The sequence below is a fragment of the Mastomys coucha genome, unplaced genomic scaffold (genome assembly GCF_008632895.1).
Source record: "Mastomys coucha isolate ucsf_1 unplaced genomic scaffold, UCSF_Mcou_1 pScaffold18, whole genome shotgun sequence".
Taxonomy (NCBI): domain Eukaryota; kingdom Metazoa; phylum Chordata; class Mammalia; order Rodentia; family Muridae; genus Mastomys; species Mastomys coucha.
In genome coordinates, this window is record NW_022196900.1 from 4,861,003 (window position 1) to 4,879,955 (window position 18,953).

The 18,953-nt window shown below is 50.1% G+C and overlaps 1 protein-coding gene across 2 annotated transcripts in view; it reads left to right on the forward strand.

Moving 5' to 3' along the window:
* The first annotated feature begins 783 nt into the window (after positions 1–783).
* Glipr2 (GLI pathogenesis related 2) overlaps positions 784–18,953 on the forward strand; it is a 20,750-nt gene continuing 2,580 nt past the window's right edge. The window contains exons 1-4 of one of the 2 annotated variants that reach the window (XM_031377243.1): positions 1,043–1,167; positions 12,698–12,806; positions 13,136–13,239; positions 14,900–14,977. In XM_031377243.1, the coding sequence (XP_031233103.1) occupies positions 1,155–1,167; positions 12,698–12,806; positions 13,136–13,239; positions 14,900–14,977 (304 nt within the window). In that variant the 5' untranslated portion in view covers positions 1,043–1,154. Of the gene's footprint in view, positions 1,168–12,697; positions 12,807–13,135; positions 13,240–14,899; positions 14,978–18,953 lie in introns of both variants that reach the window. The other variant, XM_031377242.1, reaches the window with a different exon arrangement.

The following is an 18,953-nucleotide window of genomic DNA, read 5'->3' on the forward strand; positions in this document are numbered from 1 at the left end:
AAAAAAAAAAAAAAAAAAAAAAAAAAAAACTAAAAAAGCTAAGAGAAGAGAATGTAGCTGGTGAGATGGCTTATCAGATAAAGGCCAAATTGAATCCCCAGAACTCACACTGGCAAGGAAAACGAACAGATTCCCACAGGTTGTCCTCCGACTTCCACACCCGCCATGGCACTCAGACAACCAGACATATGAGTGCCCCCACACCCCATACGGAAAACACACACGTACACACCAAAATAAAAGCCTAACTCTGTAGAACAGGCTAGTCTTAACTCACAGAGATCTGCGTGCTTGTTTCCCAAATGCTAGTTAAGGGATGTGCCACCATGTCTGGCCCAAGTAAATATGTTTTAAAAATATGTATGTACCCAGGGAGGGGGAGACAGAGTGTCCTTGTACTCTGTGAATCATTAAACTTTTTATGGTGAGAAAAATGTGTTTTGAATAAACCGGGGGGGGGGGTCGGTTTAGATGATGCCAACGTGTTGGGGTGCTAGATCCAAACTAGGGTAGGGAAGTTGGACTGGTCTCAAAGGTAATGGGGGCCAAGAGGATAGGTCCAAGCCGGGCAGTGGGCACCACCCTGGTGCGGCTGGAACTGGAGGGCTGGGAAGTGTTCAGTTACAACCTGGGGACACATTGCGGGAGGGGGGTCCCAAGAAACTGCGGTTGGAGCGGGGTGCCACTGGGAAGGGGAAGCAGAACTTTGGGGAGGGGAGTGGTGTCGCCAAAGACAGAGTCTAGGAGGGTACCGACCCCTGGTGGCGCCGGAGGGAACCGTACCTCACCAGGCCATTTTGAGGCGTTGGTCGCGCGGGAACGGTGGGGAACTACAGGGAAGGCGTGGACGCCCCTAGGTCTTGCGCGCGCACTTTATGCTCTGGATGAAGAGGCACGCTCAGAACCAGCATTGGTATCCACATCTGGACCGCCCTAGCCAGCGGCGGAATCCCACCCGGCCAAGTGAATTCTAGGGATGGCCCCCCGCGCCTCCGCCTGCAGCTGCCCTTGCCTTATAAGGCGGGGCCGGGCGGCGCCGGGGGAGTGGCTGTGGCCGCCCCTGCCCCTGCCGGCCCCGGTCAGCAGCTGGGACCCCGCTACCCAGCGCAGCGCAGCGCAGCCACAACGGAGCCGAGGAGCGCACACAGCAGGCCATGGGCAAATCAGGTGAGCAGGCGGTTCGGCCTGCCGGGGAGCGGGCATGGCGCCTGGACCCTCGCCGTCACGCTGCCCCATCTGGGGCGTGATCCCCTGGGAGCCCCTGGAAGGTCCCCATCACCCTCCGTGCAATGCGGGATCCCTAGGTGCCGGACGGAGAGCGCGCTTAGCAAAGCGCTCCGTGGAGCGGCTGGGCTGTCTCCGGTTCAACCTGGGGGCGGAGGTAGCGGTAAGAAGACCGGCTAGGAGAGAAAAGAAAGAAGGGGATGAGATGGAGGGTCCCTCTGGCTGCGAGCCAGGGATTGCGTCAGTGAGAGTTTCCAAGCACTGATGGGGATAGCTGTCGGAGTCTGCCAAGGCGTGGCTATGCTTTGTTCCAGAGGAGGACAGAGTTACAGTGGGGGGAAAAGTCACCAAATCGTGGCAGCATCCCAGGCTGCGAAGCAGCTAGTCTGGTTCCACCCAACTAAAGGCAGCTCGGAGACTCCTTTTCGTTTTCTTCTGGCTCATCTCCTGAGTTCCCTCTGTGCCAGGTTGGGTGCGGTGCAGAGCGGCTTGTCCTGTGATCTCTGCCCTGCTGCCGCACACCCTCACTCACGACTGTGGCTGTAAAGTTTAAGTTTCTGAAAAGAAGTTTTCCTGTCGCTCCCTGTTTGCCACCTTCCACCCCATTGTCAGGCCCTCTGGCCACTGGCAGCACCGTCTCTGCCACACAGCTGCGCTGGCTGGCAGGCACTCAGGTCCCTTCCCCTCAGTGTCCTGGCTCAGTCTTCAGCACTCCCATCATTCATCCTGAAACCCGCCCCATCCTTCTGTGATCAACTCCTGTGAAGGGGATCCCATCCATAATCTCTCCCTCCCCCTTCAGAGGGACAGCCTGTGTCATTTCTTGTCACTCCTGCATAGACAAGGGACAGATCTTCTTGCCTCAGACTCCTCCCTCATGAGCATCAAGGCTTCCTATTTATTAGGACATCATGCCTGCTGTGGCTCTCAACTTTGCTAATGCTGCAACCCTTTAATTCAGTTCCTCACGTTCTGGTGACTCCTTGCCCACCATAAAATTACATCGTTGCTACTTCATAACTGTAATCTCGACACTGTTATGAATCGTAATATAAATATAAGTGATGTGCGGCCCTGGGGCGGGGGGAGTATGTCACCGATCCCAGAAGGATCGCCGCCCACAAGTTGACCACCACTCAGTGGAGTCAGTGGGTAGTCAGTCTCAGATGAGGACGGCTGAGTCCCTCCATGGAGTTGTCCTCCAGGACCTAGACTCAAGAGATGCATGGGCTTCCTCAACCTGGTCCTAACCTGTTTTTCTTCCAAGTTTAGTGACATGATTGGCTTTCGATACTGGACCTATTGATCATTTGCTATATGATATTAAGTATATTTTTTCTTCCTCCGTGCCTCAGTTTGCCCATCTGTACAAAGATGGTGTCCCATATGATCCTTTGCAGTGGAAAAGAAAAAAAAAGTGCCATGTAATTAGAAAAACAAGATGAAAGGTGGGGAAAGGTAGCTGACCTGGGAAAGCCTTCTGAGATCCCTACTTGAAAAATTAACTCCTTCCTCTCCAGACTCATGAGTCAGCCCAGGGATTCTCTAAAGCTACACTTCATTTGGTTAATATTTATTGTTACTATTATTACCTTAAGACATGGTCTCACTATGTACCTCTGTCTAGCCTGAAACTCCCTAGGGAGACCAAACTGCTCTCAAACTCACAAAGAATCACCTGCCTCTGCCTCTCTGGTGCTGGGATTAAAAGTGCATCTGCCTCTGCCCCACCCCACTCTAAAGATACATAGTTTCCAATTCCTGCTCTGATACAATTTTCTAGAACTGCTCTTGCGCTATCTTCCTGCTACTGCTCTCCCCCATCTCTCTCTGTGTCCCCTCCCTCTTACCGTCTGTCCTCTCTTCCAAGCTGTGGACCTGGTACAGTGGAGGGACAGCCTGATTTTTAGGAAGATTCATTTGAGTTGTGAAGTGAGTAAATGAAACTGATTGAAGAAGAGACTCAGGAAGAGGTGGGAAATGACCCAAGCCCAGGGTCTGCAAGTGAAAGAGGATGCAGGAAGCACAGGAGAGAGGCACATCTAGAGACTCATCAAAGGAGCGTGAAAAAAAATGATCAGATCTAGAGGGTTTGGGGACCGCACTGAACATGGTAGGACCAGTGTGCAGCAGAGAGGAGGATCAGAGGAGGGAGGCTAGAGCTAGAAAGTAGAGAGACTGCCTCCCTACAGATGAAGGTACTGCAAGCACCTGGGGCCAAGCTTCTTATACTTTGTCTATTTGTGAAAGAAGTTTCCCCGCCCAACAGATTGTTATACAACTCCAGGTGTACAGGCTTAAACTAGCATAAAATCAAATGTTTACCGATAACAATTCATACAGAAATTCGCTTTATTATTGTGTTTGTTCTGTGTGTTCCTGTGTGAGTGAAGGCCAGAAGCAGACACTGGGTGTCTTCCTCAGTCACTCTCCTCCTTATCTTTTCAGACAGGGTCTCCTACTGAACCTGGGGCTGCCTGATTCAGATGGACTGGCTGCCCATCGAGCCCCAGAGCCCCAGGATCTTCTTCTCTGGCTTTCTAGCTCTGGGATCACAGGCATGGTTGCTGTGCCCAGTTTTATGGTTTGGTTTTGGTTTTAGTTTTGGTTTTGGTTGTTGCTTTTAAATAGGAATCCTGGGGATCCAAACTTAAGTCATTATGCTTGTGTGGCAAGCATTTACCAAAAGCCATTTCCCCTGCTCCTAAGAAATTTATTTTAAAAGACACACACACACACACACACACACACACACACACACTTGAGACAGTCTCACTATGTAGCCTTGGCTGTATAGGCTAGACTAGTCTCAACAAACTCATAGAGATCCACCTGCCTCAGCCTCCTGAGTGCTGAGATTAAAGGCATGTGCTATCATACAGAGTTTATTGCTGGAATTTCTGTTCTAACTCAAGCTAAAATCCATTCACTGATTTGTTTGTTTGTTTATGGTGCTGGGGATTGAACACGGAAGTATTCTTCCACTGACCTACATCCCTAGATCTTCATCGGTTTTTGATTGCTCTTGAGTGAGTAACTCGACAGCAATTTTTAAAATCACATTCTAAAGCCAACAAGGTGGGTCAGTGGGTAAAGGCGCTTGTCGCCAAGCCTGAAGACTTGAAATTGACTTGCATGGTAGATGGAGAGAGTCAATTCCCACGGTTGTCCATGGTGCTCACACACACCCTGGAAAAATGTAAGGAAGAGGAAGGAGGAAGAGGAGGGAGAAGAAGAAGCTTAGCATTCTAGTACACTAGAATCCAAAGCTATACTAATTTGACTGAAAAATGACAGAAGGAGTGTGATTTCAGTAATTAAGCCATTGTGGTTTTATAAGAGCAGAACACTTTATATGTGCAATAAAGACATGGACATCCATAACAAATAAGCTCCTGGGAGAAGGGCCTGGTGTGAGGACATGTGCAGTGCACAGCCCTGATCTGAACCTCATTCAGAACTAAGGCTGCAGAGAGATGACCACACAACCTGGCTGAGCACTAGCAGAAATACCCCAAAAGCCGTTCTCATGCTTGCTTTTAAATCAAGTTTTGGTGGTTGTGCGTTCAGAAATCTTTTAATGTTGCCAAAATGTTCACCACCTCCACATTCACTGATGTGCCCACCTAGGTAGGGTCATACCCCACAGTTTAGGAAACTGTGGCCTAGAACAGGATGGGAGGCATCGGGAGGAGGCGGTCAGGGGCATGAGTCTGCTGCAAATGGTGCTGATGCAGGCTGCAAAGAAGAAAAGAGAGAGCCGGTGGCAGGAAGCAGGTTTTAGCTGGCAGAACCCAGGGTCACCCCCACAGGCACCCACACTCACTTGCTGGTACTATAGTCTAACCACACATGCCTGCCTCTTCTAAGTTCTCAAATGAGAAAGTGACTTTGTTGGATAACTCAGACCCAGTAAATCTTGTCTACAAACCCAATCCTGAAAATCCAGGTCACCAATGGAGACTTCAGGGAGGTAGTGTTCAAAGATACACATTGACATAGAAGTTCTATGTGGCTCCCAAAAGACAACCTAGGGAACCAGTCCCTGCCTGTCTGGGCCTCAGTTTAGCCTCATGGAACAGATGTCACTCAGTTTTTAACATCCTAACCTCACTTATACTCTTAGACCTTTATGGTGGCCATGAGTGACCCAGTGACTCCATCTTACAGCTGCTGAAGCTCAAACACGGTGAGCTTGGGCCAGTGTTGCAAGAGCTCAAGGTCCTGCCCACAGCCCTGTTTTCCTTCCTGGGCTTCGGTGTGCAACAGGTGTGCTGGGGCCTAAGAGTGAGGTAGCTTTGTGCCTTAAATAATAGTGATGTTCAGTCATGCAGCAGAGTGAGGTATTTTACATTACTGACCTTTTCTTTTTGTATTTTTTTAATTTTATTAGATATTTTCTTTATTTACATGTCATATGATTTCTCCTTTCCCAGTTTCCCCTCCAAACAAAAAACAAAGAACAACAAGAATAAACCCCTGTTCCCTCTCCCCTTCCCCTGCTCGCCACCCCACCCTCTCCCAATTACTGGCCCTGGCATTCCCCTACACTGGGGCACAGAACCTTCACAGGGCCAAGGTCCTCTCCTCCCACTGATGACCGACTTGGTCATCCTCTACTATACATATGCTGCTGGAGCAATCAGTTCCACCATGTATACTCCTTGGTTGGTGGTTGAGTCCCTGGGAGCTCTGAGGGTACTAGTTAGTTCATATTGTTGTTCATCCTAAGGAGCTGCAAACCCTTCAGCTCCTTCAGTCCTTTCTCTAGCTCCTTCATTGGGGACCCTGTACTCAGTTCAATGGATGGCTGTGAGCCTCTAATTCTGTATTTGTCAGGTACTGTCAGAGCCTCTCAGAAGACAGCTATATCAGGCTAGATTGTCCTTCCTTCAGTCTCTGCTCCATAGTTAGTCTCTGCAACTCCTTCCATGGGTATTTTGTTCCCCCTTTTAAGAAGGAATGAACTGTCCACATTTTGGTCATCCTTCTTGAGTTTCTTGTGGTTTGTGGATTGTACTTCGTGTATTCTGAACTTCTGGGATAGTAACCACTTATCCGAGAGTGCATATCGTGTGTTGTTTTGTGATTGTGTTACCTTACTCGGGATGATATTCTCTAGATCCATCCATTTCCCTAAGAATTTCATTGTTTTTAATAGCTGAGTAGTACTCCATTACTGACCTTTTTAATAGTACACAAGGCCATTACTGTCAATTCGCTATATAATGTCTGGATCAGTAAGTATGTGTGTGTGTGCAAAGCCTAACTTTTTGACCTCCAAATTCTGCTTCCATAGCATACTAACCAGATGCCTTCACCCCAGTCCCCATTCCAACCCAAATAGATTCTGGCTGTTGGGGACTCTTTTTGTCTCTGTCTCTGTCTCTGTCTCTGTCTCTCTCTCTCTCTCTCTCTCTCTCTCTGCCTCTCTCTCTCTCTCTCTCATTCTCACACACACACACACACACTCTCACACACTCGAATCATCTCTGAGAATCTTGGTGTACCAGACACTGGACTCTTTTTTTTTTTTTTTCTTTTGTTTTTTTGAGACAGGGTTTCTCTGTATAGCCCTGGCTGTCCTGGAACTCACTCTGTAGACTAGGCTGGACTCAAACTCAGAAATTTGCCTGTCTCTGCCTCCCAAGTTCTGGGATTAAAGGCATGTATGTGCCACCACTGCCTGGCTGACACTGAACTCTTAAATGCCGGAGAATGTGAGAGCAGAAGGCCAGGAATCTTCTATCAGGTGGGCGCCTGGGACCAATGCAGGGAGAGGCTGAGTGGGCCAGGGCAACCCTGGCAACTCCAGTTCAATCTTTTTTTTTTTTTCCCTCCTGCTTTGAGGCCATCTTAAAACTGCAGCTGTTATTTTCTAAGCACAGAGGAGAACCTGGGGCCCATGGGGGGCAGAGATTTGTCTCTAGACCAGTGTTTATCAACCTATGGGTCGTGACCCCCTTTGGAGTGGAACAATCTTTTCACAGGGGTGTCTAAGATTATTGGAAAGCCCAGCTATTTACATTGCAATTCCTAACAGTAGCAAAATTACAGTTTTGCAACAAAACAAAGTAGCAACAAGAATGATTTTATGGTTGGGGGTCACCACAACACGAGGAACTGCATTAAAGATCACAGCATTAGGAAGGTTGAAAGCCACTGCTGTAGGCCATGAGCAGGACTGGCACCCGAGCAGCCTGAGCTGGCACTGCTGTCCAGCTTCAGTCCTTCAAGGGCTGTGTGTACATATTTTTTTTCTTTCCTTTTCTTTTCTTTTTTTTTTTTTTTGAGACAGGGTTTCTCTGTATAACCCTGGCTGTCCTGGAGCTCACTCTGTAGACCAGCCTGGCCTCAAACTCAGAAATCCACCTGCCTCTGCCTCCCAAGTACTGGGATTAAAGGCATGCGCCACCACCGCCCAGTGCCATCATCTTTCAGGCAGCTGTGCTTGGAGAAGGACATCACTCTGAGAAATGGATTCCTTGTCCATGGCCACTAAGAAACTCTTGGTTGCCTCATCTCCCCATCAAGAGGGGATGTTGGCTGTGAAGTAGCATAAAAAAGTGAGGGCAGGGGAGGAGGAGGGGAGGGATGTGCTTATGTCTGGCTTTAGCCTGGCCCACTGGGTCTGAGTGATCTGAGGCAATTCATATGCTGCCCCAGAAAAGACTTCTCCATCTGAAACAAGGACAGGGATCTGCTCCTGGTACTGTCTCTGTACCTGGTGTGAACAACTTATTCATTTGTCCATTCACTCACTCAGCAAATTTCCAGGCTTGGAAGAACTCAAAAACATCTTAAAAAACAATTGTTTTCCCTCTGGTTATGTGCTTCCTACTCTTCCCGAAAATGCAAAACCAGTTCTTTCCAGAGCGATTTGCTTTTTAGCCCCTTATCCAGAGGATGGAGGGACTGGTTCACAACTTTTGAGGGGAGTCTGGAGAGGGGAGCAGAACAGGACAGTGAGGTCTCGTGGAAGAGGTGCTGAGGGAAGATGCTGTAGGCCAAAAGCATGGGTGGGGGAGGGGGGGCTGAGGGCAGGGCTCAGAATTCCTTCACTTTCCTCAGGCTCCTAGAAGATCTTAAAGGACCTGGAGTGGCCCCACCCAGAACATCCAGCCCTGCAGCTGTCCTGCCCCTCCCCCCACTCCCCCTTTGTTCTATGCAGCCTCCACAGTCTCAGGCAGCCTCAAGATGGCTGAGGCCTCTCAGACAGGCCTACCCAGCTCTGAGGAGACTCTTGAGAAATGTACTTGTTTCTTCTCCCCTTCCTTCCTTGTCTCTCCTGCGAGCGATTGGAGACAGCTGCCAGTGTGGGAGTCTTTCTCCTATTGCTCCCTTCAGTTGTCCCCCTGAAGCCTGAGTGTCACCTAGGTGACATCTTCACCACTCCATTTGGTGACCCATGGGCTGTGGCTGAACTTCAGAACAGGGCCTTGCTTCAGATCTAGATCCCTCCTGAGGGCACCCCTGGACCAGCCAGGGAAATTGGGCAGGCTCCCTGCCTTGCACATTCGTTCTAGTCTAGTCATGAAGGTGGGTAGGGGAAGGATGCTCCAAGAGGTGGTGAGTGGTTAGTGAGATCTCCAAGGCTCAGTGAGAGACAAGCAAGAGAAAGCATAAGCCAGGGGCAGAGGGGTTTGCCTGCCCCTCCTTCTGGCTTCTCCCCTGCCCCTCCTTCTGGCTTCTCCGCAAAATTATATGTGGATCTCTGCCCTTCCCCCATTGTGGGACAGCTTTGGGCCCTCTCTGCCTGCCGGTGGGTGGGAGGTTTACTTTGACTTTATCTGTGTTCTTGGGTTTTTCTATAAGAGCTGGGTGTTTCCCCTGGCTGGGTGTGGTCAGGAGTGATAACCTGCCTCCTTGGGCTCTTGTCCTGCTCAGAGTGAGATAGGACTCCTAAGAGAACCCTAAGTGACTGGAGGGACTTCTGGCTTCCAGCTAAGGGAATCAGAGAGAGCCCTCCTCTCTGGAGACTTCCTGATCTCCCGCAGAGGTCCTGGCTGAGGGAGCCTGGCACTGATCTGAACTGTTGGTTCAGGAACTTTCACTCTTGTCCCTTGGAACTTCCTCCATCCTGGGAGTGCACTGACCTAGTTTTTAAAGGCCTTATATGTCTCTGCTGAAGAGCCTGCGGGACCTACAGCACAACTGGTCCAGTACAGACTGACCCCAACCCCCAAGCTGCTTTAAAGTGGCTCTCTTCCCCCTGGGTCTCTAGTAGCCTGGCCTTTTCTGCACCCTTGGCCTCCCCCTCCTCCTCCTGCCTCCTGATCCCTGAACACCTTTCCAGGGAGCTCTCACGACAGTGCCTGTGTCACCGAATCTCAAGGGTCTCTCATGGCATCCCACCAGACTTTTCCTGGTCTGTCTGAGACACGAGGAACTGGAAGTTCAGGATGGCCCTGGCTATGCCCGTCACTGAGACAGGGTGCCTTCCTAATTGTGACCATGTGTCTCATCCAAGCCCTTGTTTTATTACCCTGCCTATTTACTGAAGGGCAGAGAAGCTCCTGGAAGTTGTAGGTCAGTTCTTCATCTCTCTCACCCACACCCACGGAAACTTACAAGGAATGGAGACTAACTTGCTTGCAGGCCCCCTGCAGATTGCTTGCCATGTTCTGGGGGAAGCCCCCTCTGTCCTCAGAAAGCTTTCCTCACAGTCCTGGCAGAAGCAGATATTTCTTAAAGAGAGATACAGACTTCAGATATCAGACTACTGAGACAGTGGGCCCAAGGAACTAGAGTGTCCCAGGAATCTCATGCTGGAGAGAAGAAAGGGTTGCAGCCCCAGTGTCAGCCTAGGGGGTGGGGGTTGTGGGAATGGTGGAACTTGCCTTCCAAGAAGAGACTTCATAGAGTCCTGACAACTTGAAAAGAGTTGACCTGTGGACCAACCCTGAGCAGAAGAACTACTTCCTTCAACACGCCTCGCCTATCGTTTAAACTCAGACCTCAGTGTGGCCATGTTGTCGCCTTTCTCTGCTTTCTCACTATTAATCTTGGAGTTCTGAGGACAGGGATGCCATCATGGAGTGCTGAAGATGGGGTGGATCCTCACTTCTCAGGGCTGCCAGGGCCCCAGCTTGTTCCCTTAGAGCTCCAGTAACATTTTCACTGGAAGATAGGACCTTCCTAGTCCTGCCTAAACTGTCATTCCAGCCCTGTCTACTCGCTGGCTCCAGCTTCGTCCCATAGGATCTGACACCAGAGCACCCCCACCCAAGTGTGTCCTCCAGTCTCATCTCCAGGATAAAAAGCCTGGTGTGTGCTTACTCTCACAGGACTCCACTCCCAGTCTCCTGCTTGAACTTCTGGCTCTCTCTGCCTCTTGTGCAAGGCAGGGTGGAGCACCCTTGGCGTAGGGGCCTGCGGTTCTGGTTACCACATCATCCAGCTGGCTCCTTAGCTCACTGCAAGAGACCCAGCTTGTGACTTGTGTCCAGGAGTTGACCTTGGTCCCATTACCCCCCCCCCCAGTTTTGAAAGCCTGGGGTTTGATGTCCCCTGTTCCACATCAGCATACCACACCTGAAACCCACCCTCGGATGCTCCACGTGTGCAGCCTCGTGTCAGATGGATTCACACGGCAGCTCCAGGTTCTTTTCACTTTGCAAACTCTACACTTATTAAACACCGCCGGTTTCCTCCTACCTCAGGACAGCTGATCTCTGTCTTACATCTCACAAGGATGTGGACCTTCTCTGGCCACCAGGACGTGAGGATGTCTGGTTGTGGCTCCACCCTCTGCGCTGTTACCATGTTGCCTTCTGTTCACATCCCTACCTGTTACCCTGAACCTCACCAATAGGCTCAGAGCCCCTTTCAACCCTGCCCCACCGCATGTCCCTGAGACTGGAGCTCCTACACAGCCTTGTTGAACCTACAGCCCTCAAGGGCATTCTGCTTCCTCTGTAACTCGTCAGAAAGTCCTAGGACGCCGTGATCACCAACCATGACCTTCGTTTCTTCCTCCTTCCTGCCTGCAGCTAGCTCTAAACACTTCCTTCATGACTGTAGCTACACCCTTCCTGCTCTGACCAAGGTGGCTCTTAGCATATGGGACCAGTCTGGTGCTCATAGACCTGCCCTGCACCCCATGTCTCTGGAGTGAGTTGGATTCCTAAGGTTCCCAAGGCTGTTCATGGTGTGTGATCCTATCCTGGCCACTTGCTCCAGGATCCTCTTGCACTATTACTAGTCTGCTTTGGGTGACCATCACCATTCTAGTCTCTGCCTGTGTCATGGGGGACAGTGCCCAGGGAGCGGCCGAGTAGATTAGCGTTGGGCTAAATTGATGATCAGTCCTTGGGTGGGTTGTGCAGCTGTGACGGGTTGCATCCACGGTTGGTGGATGGGTAGGTGTTGGCAGTGGAGAAATGAATGTACAGATGCAGATGCTGGAAAGATGGAAATCAGATGGATGCTTGGTGTGTGGTGGTTTGTTGGAGGGACTGATGGGTTGGTTGGGTTAAGCACTTAAGAGAGGGAAGCTGCTGGGAGGATGGGGTTGCCTCAGATTGGAAGCCGTGTGGGGTTTGTCCACTCTTGACCTTCCTGTGCTCCATCCCCTGTTTCTCTAACCCCAGTCCTCTGGATATTAACTTTGCTGAATTCATAACTCAGGAGGGCACAAGCTCTTCCCTCTCCACAGCCCCACCCAGCTGATCCTGTCCTCCTTTCCCATGACCACGGTGTCCTCTTCCCTGTGCTCTCAGTCCATCTCTCAAGGCTGCCGCCATTGATCCTCTTTAGTTAGCACTATCTGATTCCCTCTCTCTCTCTCTCTCTCTCTCTCTCTCTCTCTCTCTCTCTCTGACTCTTTCTCCTCTCTGTCTCTGTCTCTCTCTCACTCTCTCGTCTCTGACTCTCTCTCTGCCTCTCTCTCCTCCCCCTCTCACTCTCCTTTCTCTTCTCTCTCTCTCCTCTTTTTCCTCTCTCTCTCCTCTGTGTGTGTGTCTCCCTGTCTCCCTCCTTCCTTTCTCCATCCACCCATGCCTCTTGTATTCACTGGTCCAATATGGTGCCACCTACCCTAGCTAAGCTACTTCTCCCTGAGCTCCCAACCCCAGCTCTCCCCAGACTCCTTTGGTCTAGTCTGAGGTGTTCAGCCACCTTCAGACATGTTCTTCGAGCAATGTCTGACCAGCTCTGTACCTTCCTCAGCGCCCTGCAGCAGCCAGCAGCAGCTTTCTGAATCCACGTAGTTCCCTGCTGTTGCTCAGTCGTGTCCCATTGCCTCGGATAAAGATTCAGATCCCCAACATGGCCCAGAAGGTCTTAATCTACAGAGTTCTGATCTGCAGAGGGTGATGGTGGTGACAGAGGCAGAATGAACATTGGTGTGGAACAGGGCTGGTATACCAGGATGTAGAGGAAGGGATGGGCCAGCTGTCTGTGAAGTGTGCCAACAGACCATTGGTGGTGTCCCCTCTGCACTGAGCTATTGTCTGTTCGTCTATCATTCCAGCTTCCAAGCAGTTTAATAACGAGGTCCTGAAGGCCCACAATGAGTACCGGGCTCAGCACGGTGTCCCACCCCTGAAGCTCTGTAAGAAGCTCAACCGGGAAGCTCAGCAGTGAGTGCCCAGCAGCTACTAGGCTCTGGCCCTTTGGGGAGCTGCTTCTGCAGTCATGAGGGCCCCTGGGTGGTTGAAAGGATGTGATTTGGTTCTGATATAGCCAGACTTAAGGACCCACTCTTTTGCTAGCCCAGGCAGGTCCCTTTGTTCCTGAGAGTCAGTTCAATCTTTTGAAAATGGGATTGTTGGGAGGCCCAGGCTCTGGTGGGCCCAGGTAGGGAAGAAGGCTCAGCCATACAAATCTCAGACGTTGGATGGGGCATGTGTCAGGGGTGGAGGTGGGAGGTCCCTGGGTTGGACCTGCTCTGAGGAGACATACTATGCAGGTATTCGGAGGCCCTGGCCAGCACAAGAATTCTCAAGCACAGCCCAGAGTCCAGTCGTGGCCAGTGTGGCGAGAACCTTGCGTGGGCATCCTATGATCAGACAGGTAGGACACTCATCTCAGCTCCTCTCTTCTCTGTTCGGCCAGACCTAGGATGAGGCCTCTGGGCACTCCTCCTGACACTGCTCTGCATGGTTCAATGATGGTGGAGCCACAGGGTCAGGAAGGGAAAGAAAACCCCTGAATTCTCTGCATCTGCTCCTGGACTGACCTCAGTAGCTGGCCCACAGCCAGTAGGCTGGGAGGCTGAAGAGACATGAGTCAGACTAGACAGCTCGGGTGCAGAAGTCCAAGTCAGAGGCGTGGGCGGTGGAGACGACATCATCCGTATAACTTCAGTCTGCTTCTGTGGAAACGGAGCATCCTTGTGCTTTACTACATTACTTCTTTTTGCACGCTGTAGGTGTGTTGTTTTCATAATCAGAAAGAAAAAAAAAGAATTGAGCATTTTTCTTTTCAAAGAAAGAAAGAAAGGAAAGAAAGAAAAGAAAAAGATGATTTTTCTGTCCAGGGCCTGGGAGGGGATGACCCCACACCTGCTGGACATTCTGGAGTATCTCTCCCCTGCAGCCCTGAGGTAGCTTCTTAGGAAAATAATGAGAGCTGTCACTATCTCTGGAGCTTTTTCCAAAGCCCAGAAGTGAATGACTCCTTCCCCTTCCCGGCTGGCCTTACATTCCTGGGAGCTCCCAAGGGTATTCCCCAAGTGCCTGGCTTCCCTAGCATCATCCCTCCCCTCCCCCCCAACACACACACCCCAGCTGTCCTCTCCCCAAAAGCTATGTGTCTAGAAGGCAGCTGATGGTGGGGCCTCTGAGCCTCTTCCTCAGCCTACAGACTCCAGGCCCAGGCTCTGGCCTCTCTTGGCTGGACAAGGGTGCTGGGTGGATGCGGACTTGATAGGAGCCCAGGGATACTGTTCTATCCAGTCTGACCTTACGCTGGATCCCAGGCACCACGACTAAGCCACTACTCTCTGGCCTGAGTTTTCTCATTCCTACACAAAGAAGTTTGGGTTGATGTCTCCTAGTTACCTACTACAATCTTTTGGAGAGCTCAGAATACTTCCCAAACCCTGGGTCTCTCCTCTAGAGAAACCAATACAGCTGATCTCAAAAAGGACCCAGGCGTCAGCTTTTTATAGATGGTCCCCAGGTGGCTCATCTTGACACCTCTGTCCTGACTGGAGCTGTGGCTCTGAAATCAACAGATCCTAGGAGATGCTTCCTTATACAAAGCTCACAGTGGATGCTCAAGATGAGGGCCTTCAATGGCAGTGAGAACCTTTGTCCTACTGGCTCAGCTCCCTTTATTCCTATGGGTATTTTAGAACAGACCCAGGGTGGGATGGGACAGGCTCCCAGAACTTCAACATACTGCTAGAAGACCTTTGGGATACACTGTGTCGGACCTTTCTGTTGCAGAGGTCCAGATCAGAGAACGTCTTGTCTAGAATACCATGGTGGTTCAGTGACAGGAAATAGGCTACCTCATCTGGGGACCCTTGACCCCAGTGCTCAACTCAGCCCAGCGAAGGCACTGCCTTCTTGAGTCCCCAGGTTTCTTCGGGGAGTAACCCTGATGTCTTACCTTGCCAATGTTTTGTCAGACATCCAGTGGGGAATGGGGGGTTGGGGTCTGGGGAAGAAGATGGAGCAGATGTATAGACTTTATTGCTGAGCTCTTAAGTGTCTTTTCTGTACAGGAAAGGATGTGGCTGATAGGTGGTACAGTGAAATCAAGAGCTACAACTTCCAGCAGCCTGGTTTCACCTCAGGGACTGGTGAGTGGAGGGACCTGGGCTGTCATGGTCTTCAGAAAGTTTGCTCTTCCCCTCCTGCCGTGGTTCAGCCATACTTCTCTGGTTTAACTTTGCACAGAACACAGAGCCTTCCCTTCCCAGAACCTGCCCATCTCACCCCAGACCTGTACCCTTTCTTCATCTGAGGGCACCAAGGATGCTGATCCTGACCTCAGACACCACACCCCCAGCCCGGCTCAAAGTTGGGAGTGTTCCTGCTGTGTTTCTTGAACTGATATCTGAGTACATATGACCTCTGGTGTCTCTTCCGCCTCAGCTGCTCTCCTAGTTAGACGCTGTGGCTCCCTGGGGTCAGTTCAGAAAGGGTCAGGCTTGTGGTCACCTCCTGCTTCTACACACACACACACACACACACACACACACACACACACATAAATGCGCATGCGCACATACATACACGTACACTGCTTCTCCCCATTTCACGGGACTGGGGTTCCCTTGCTTTGTAGGCTGTGGCTCAGGTGAATCTAAGAAGATTCAGAAAAACTCAGGCTCTTCTTGGCTCTACTGTTTGCTGTGGGAACTTGAGTCATTCTTTTTTCCCTATCCAAGGATATGGTGGTGACCTTTCTGGTACTTCTGGGAGTTGGCGATTCAGAAGCAGAAATGATCACCTTATAGGTCATGTGTGTGTGTGTGTGTGTGTGTGTATGCATGTGTGTGTGCGGGCAGATACATGTGTTTGTGCATGCAGATATACACGTGTCTGCATGAGGATGCTCATGTGTGTCTGTGCGTATCTGTGTATATGCATAAGGAGAACTGAGGTTGATGTCTAATGTCCCTCAGTTTCTCTCCACCTTATTTTCCGAGACAGGGTTTCTCGATGTATCTGGAATTGAGCAATTTAACTAGACTGGCCAGCCAGGGAGCTCCACCCCTACTCCCACTCCACCCTTAAGGGGGCTGGGGAGGTTACAGTGCTGCTGGGCAAGCCTTTTTACAGCAAACATTTGTCTAAAGTCTGGGCAGCTTTTCTGGGCTCTGAGGTCTTTCTGCCCCATTTGCTGCCCCACCCCTGCCCCTTGTCTTTCCTCAGAAGTGACTCGTGAGCCCAGGACAGGCTAGGAAGGAATGTGTGTCTGACTCAAAACACCCGAGAAACTGAAAGGGGGAGTTTCAGTCCAACCCCTCCCCCACCATCCCATCTACAGAGCCATCTGGGGCCTGCCATCCCCTGGAGAGTTTCTTCAGAAGCAGGAAATGACATGTTCTCATTATTTCCTGTGGCTTACTGCTCACCCTGTCCAGGAAGGGCTCTTGTAACCTTAGGTGCGGATCTGGGGCTTTTCTTGTTCAGTTAGCACCCGGCCCCCCGCCCCGGGTTGCCAGGCTGAGGAGCAGGGGGCAGCTGCCTGAGCTTCAGATGACAAGGACCTTGCCACTGAATGAGGAGGAGGGAGCAGTGGTTTAGGATGTGTAGGCAGAGCCTTGGCTCCTTTTAACACAGTATCCACAGACTTTCACTTCATAGCCTGCTTTCCCCGAGGGTGAGGTTCTTGACCAACGGACACATGCTGGATTTTGGATCTGCACGTATCGCTTGATGCTTATCAATTGACTGTATCCACACCAGCCTCCAAAGGAGCTAAGAGCAGGGCTTTATTCTGCCCATTTAGCAAAGGGAAAGGTTTCTGTCATATTTTCTGCTCTTACCCAGTGCCTTTTCCATAGCTCCTGAACCAAGGGATGGTGCCTGCACAATGCCGGGCACAAATGATACTTGACACCTGAGCCTTGTTTGGTGTTGTGGAGCTGTAGTTTCAAGCCATGAGCTCCAAGCCCATCCTGCATGAGTCAGTTCCTGGCTTCTTGCTGCATTGTTTTATGGGGGCTCCCCAACCTTAGCTTATATAGCTGAAGGTCTTTGAGAGACCTCATAATCTACTTGGACTGACAACCCCTCCATCAGCCAGCCTCTTGCAGTCTAGCCAACTGTCTGTCCCTGCTATTCTTTATACTTGCTTTGTTCTATCCTATGTAAATGAGTAAATTTGTTTATTTATTCTAAATAAGGACTAATCTGACATGACACACTGTCTGAAAGCGATGTAAGCTCATGGTTTCTTGTGTATTATCCTAAAGTTATCCTGAGTTTTGTGTGTACGTGCATGTGTGTATGTGTGTGTGTATGTTTGTGTACATGAGTATGTGTGTGTGCATATGTACATGTGTGCCTGTGTTTCCTCTTTTGCACTGTCAGAGATTGTCCATATCAGTACAGAAAGTTGTCTCATTCTTTCTTCTCTTTGTACACTATTTCCTTGCAAGGATATACTGTAATTGGTTCAGTGTGGTTTTCAAAGGCATATTCTAGGAAATTCGGTCCACAGCCAGAAAAAGGATGTGATTCCTTGAAGGGGTTCAGACAAAGAAGAAAAGAAAAAGGAACTGTAGTTGGAAGTTAGTGTTAGAAACCAGTTTGTATCTGATGTTGCTAAGGAAGTTGTGTCCCTTAATTCATCTCCAAATAGTATAATGGGATTACCCTGTGCAAATAGAAACCTCCACAGAAACTGCTCAGTGACCCCCCTTAAGGAGTAGAGTTGCATACACGTTATTGCTGATGAGCACTTTCTGTCCAGCCAGTTGCTTGGCAACCACTGGATGATGGCTGCCACCTCCTCCTCTGGGAAACAGAAAGATGGTCAATGGCCAAAGTCTGTAGTCATGGTCACTTTAGAGAAGCCTGTGGGAGAAAGGGCTTGAGCCCTGGCCAAGAGACAGCCAGGGAAGCAGTGGTGCCTGGAGCTGTGACCCACAGCAGACCAGCCATGGGTGACCAGGCCAGAAGGGCCTCTCTGTTCAGAATTGAAAACCAGAGTTTATAGAGCTGAGGTCAGTACAAGTTTAAAGATAAGTGAAAATGTAGACTTGTACCTAGGCAGTCTTCTTTTGCTTAAAAAAAAAAAAATCTTTGAGATAGGATTTCTTTGTGTAGCTTAAGGAAGTCTGAAGTTGCAGTGTACCCCAGGTTAACCTGGAGCTCATGGTCTCTGCCTCTCTGCCTCTCCCTCTCTTTCTCTCTGCCTCCTCTGCCTCTGCCACCTCTGCCGCCTCTGCCTCTGAATCTGCCTCTGCCTCAGCCTCAGAGCTAGGGTTTCAAGATTTAAAAATTATGGACCTGTGAGGTGGCTCAGAGTCATTTGCCACAAAGATGACAACCTGAGTTTAGGAAGGAGAGGACTGACTCCTGAAGTTGTTCTCTGACCTATACTGGAGTGCCAAGGCATGTATGTGCCCCCCACATATATGTGTGTGTGTGTGCGCGCACACACATTCACAGACAAATGTGATTTTTGTTTTTGCTGTTGTTTTTCGAGACAGGGTTTCTCTGTGTAGCCCTGGCTGACCTGGAACTTGATCTGTAGACCAGGCTAGCCTCAAACTCAGAGATCTGCCTGCCTCTGCCTCCCAAGTGCTAGAACTAAAGGCATGTGCCACCAGGCCCAGCAACAAATGTAATTTTAAATCTAAAAGCATTAAGCATGAACCAGGCATGGTGGCTTGGGGCTGTAATACCAGCAGTTGGTAGACTGAGACAGGAAGATAGCCTCAGTCTTTGAGTTCAAAGCCAGTGAGGTCCAAAGAGTATGAAAGAACAGAAATCAGTGGGTAGGGATATAGCTCAGCTAGTAGAGTACACACCTAACACACTTAACACATGAGCTGGGCGTGTGGGAGGGGTGCCTATTTAAAACACACACACACACACACACACACACATACACACATATATACACACACACACATACACACATATACACACACACATACACACATATACACACACACATACACACACACATACACACACACACATACACACATACACACACACATACACACATATATACACACACACACATACACACACACATACACACATATACACACACATACATACACACACACACATACACACATACACACACAT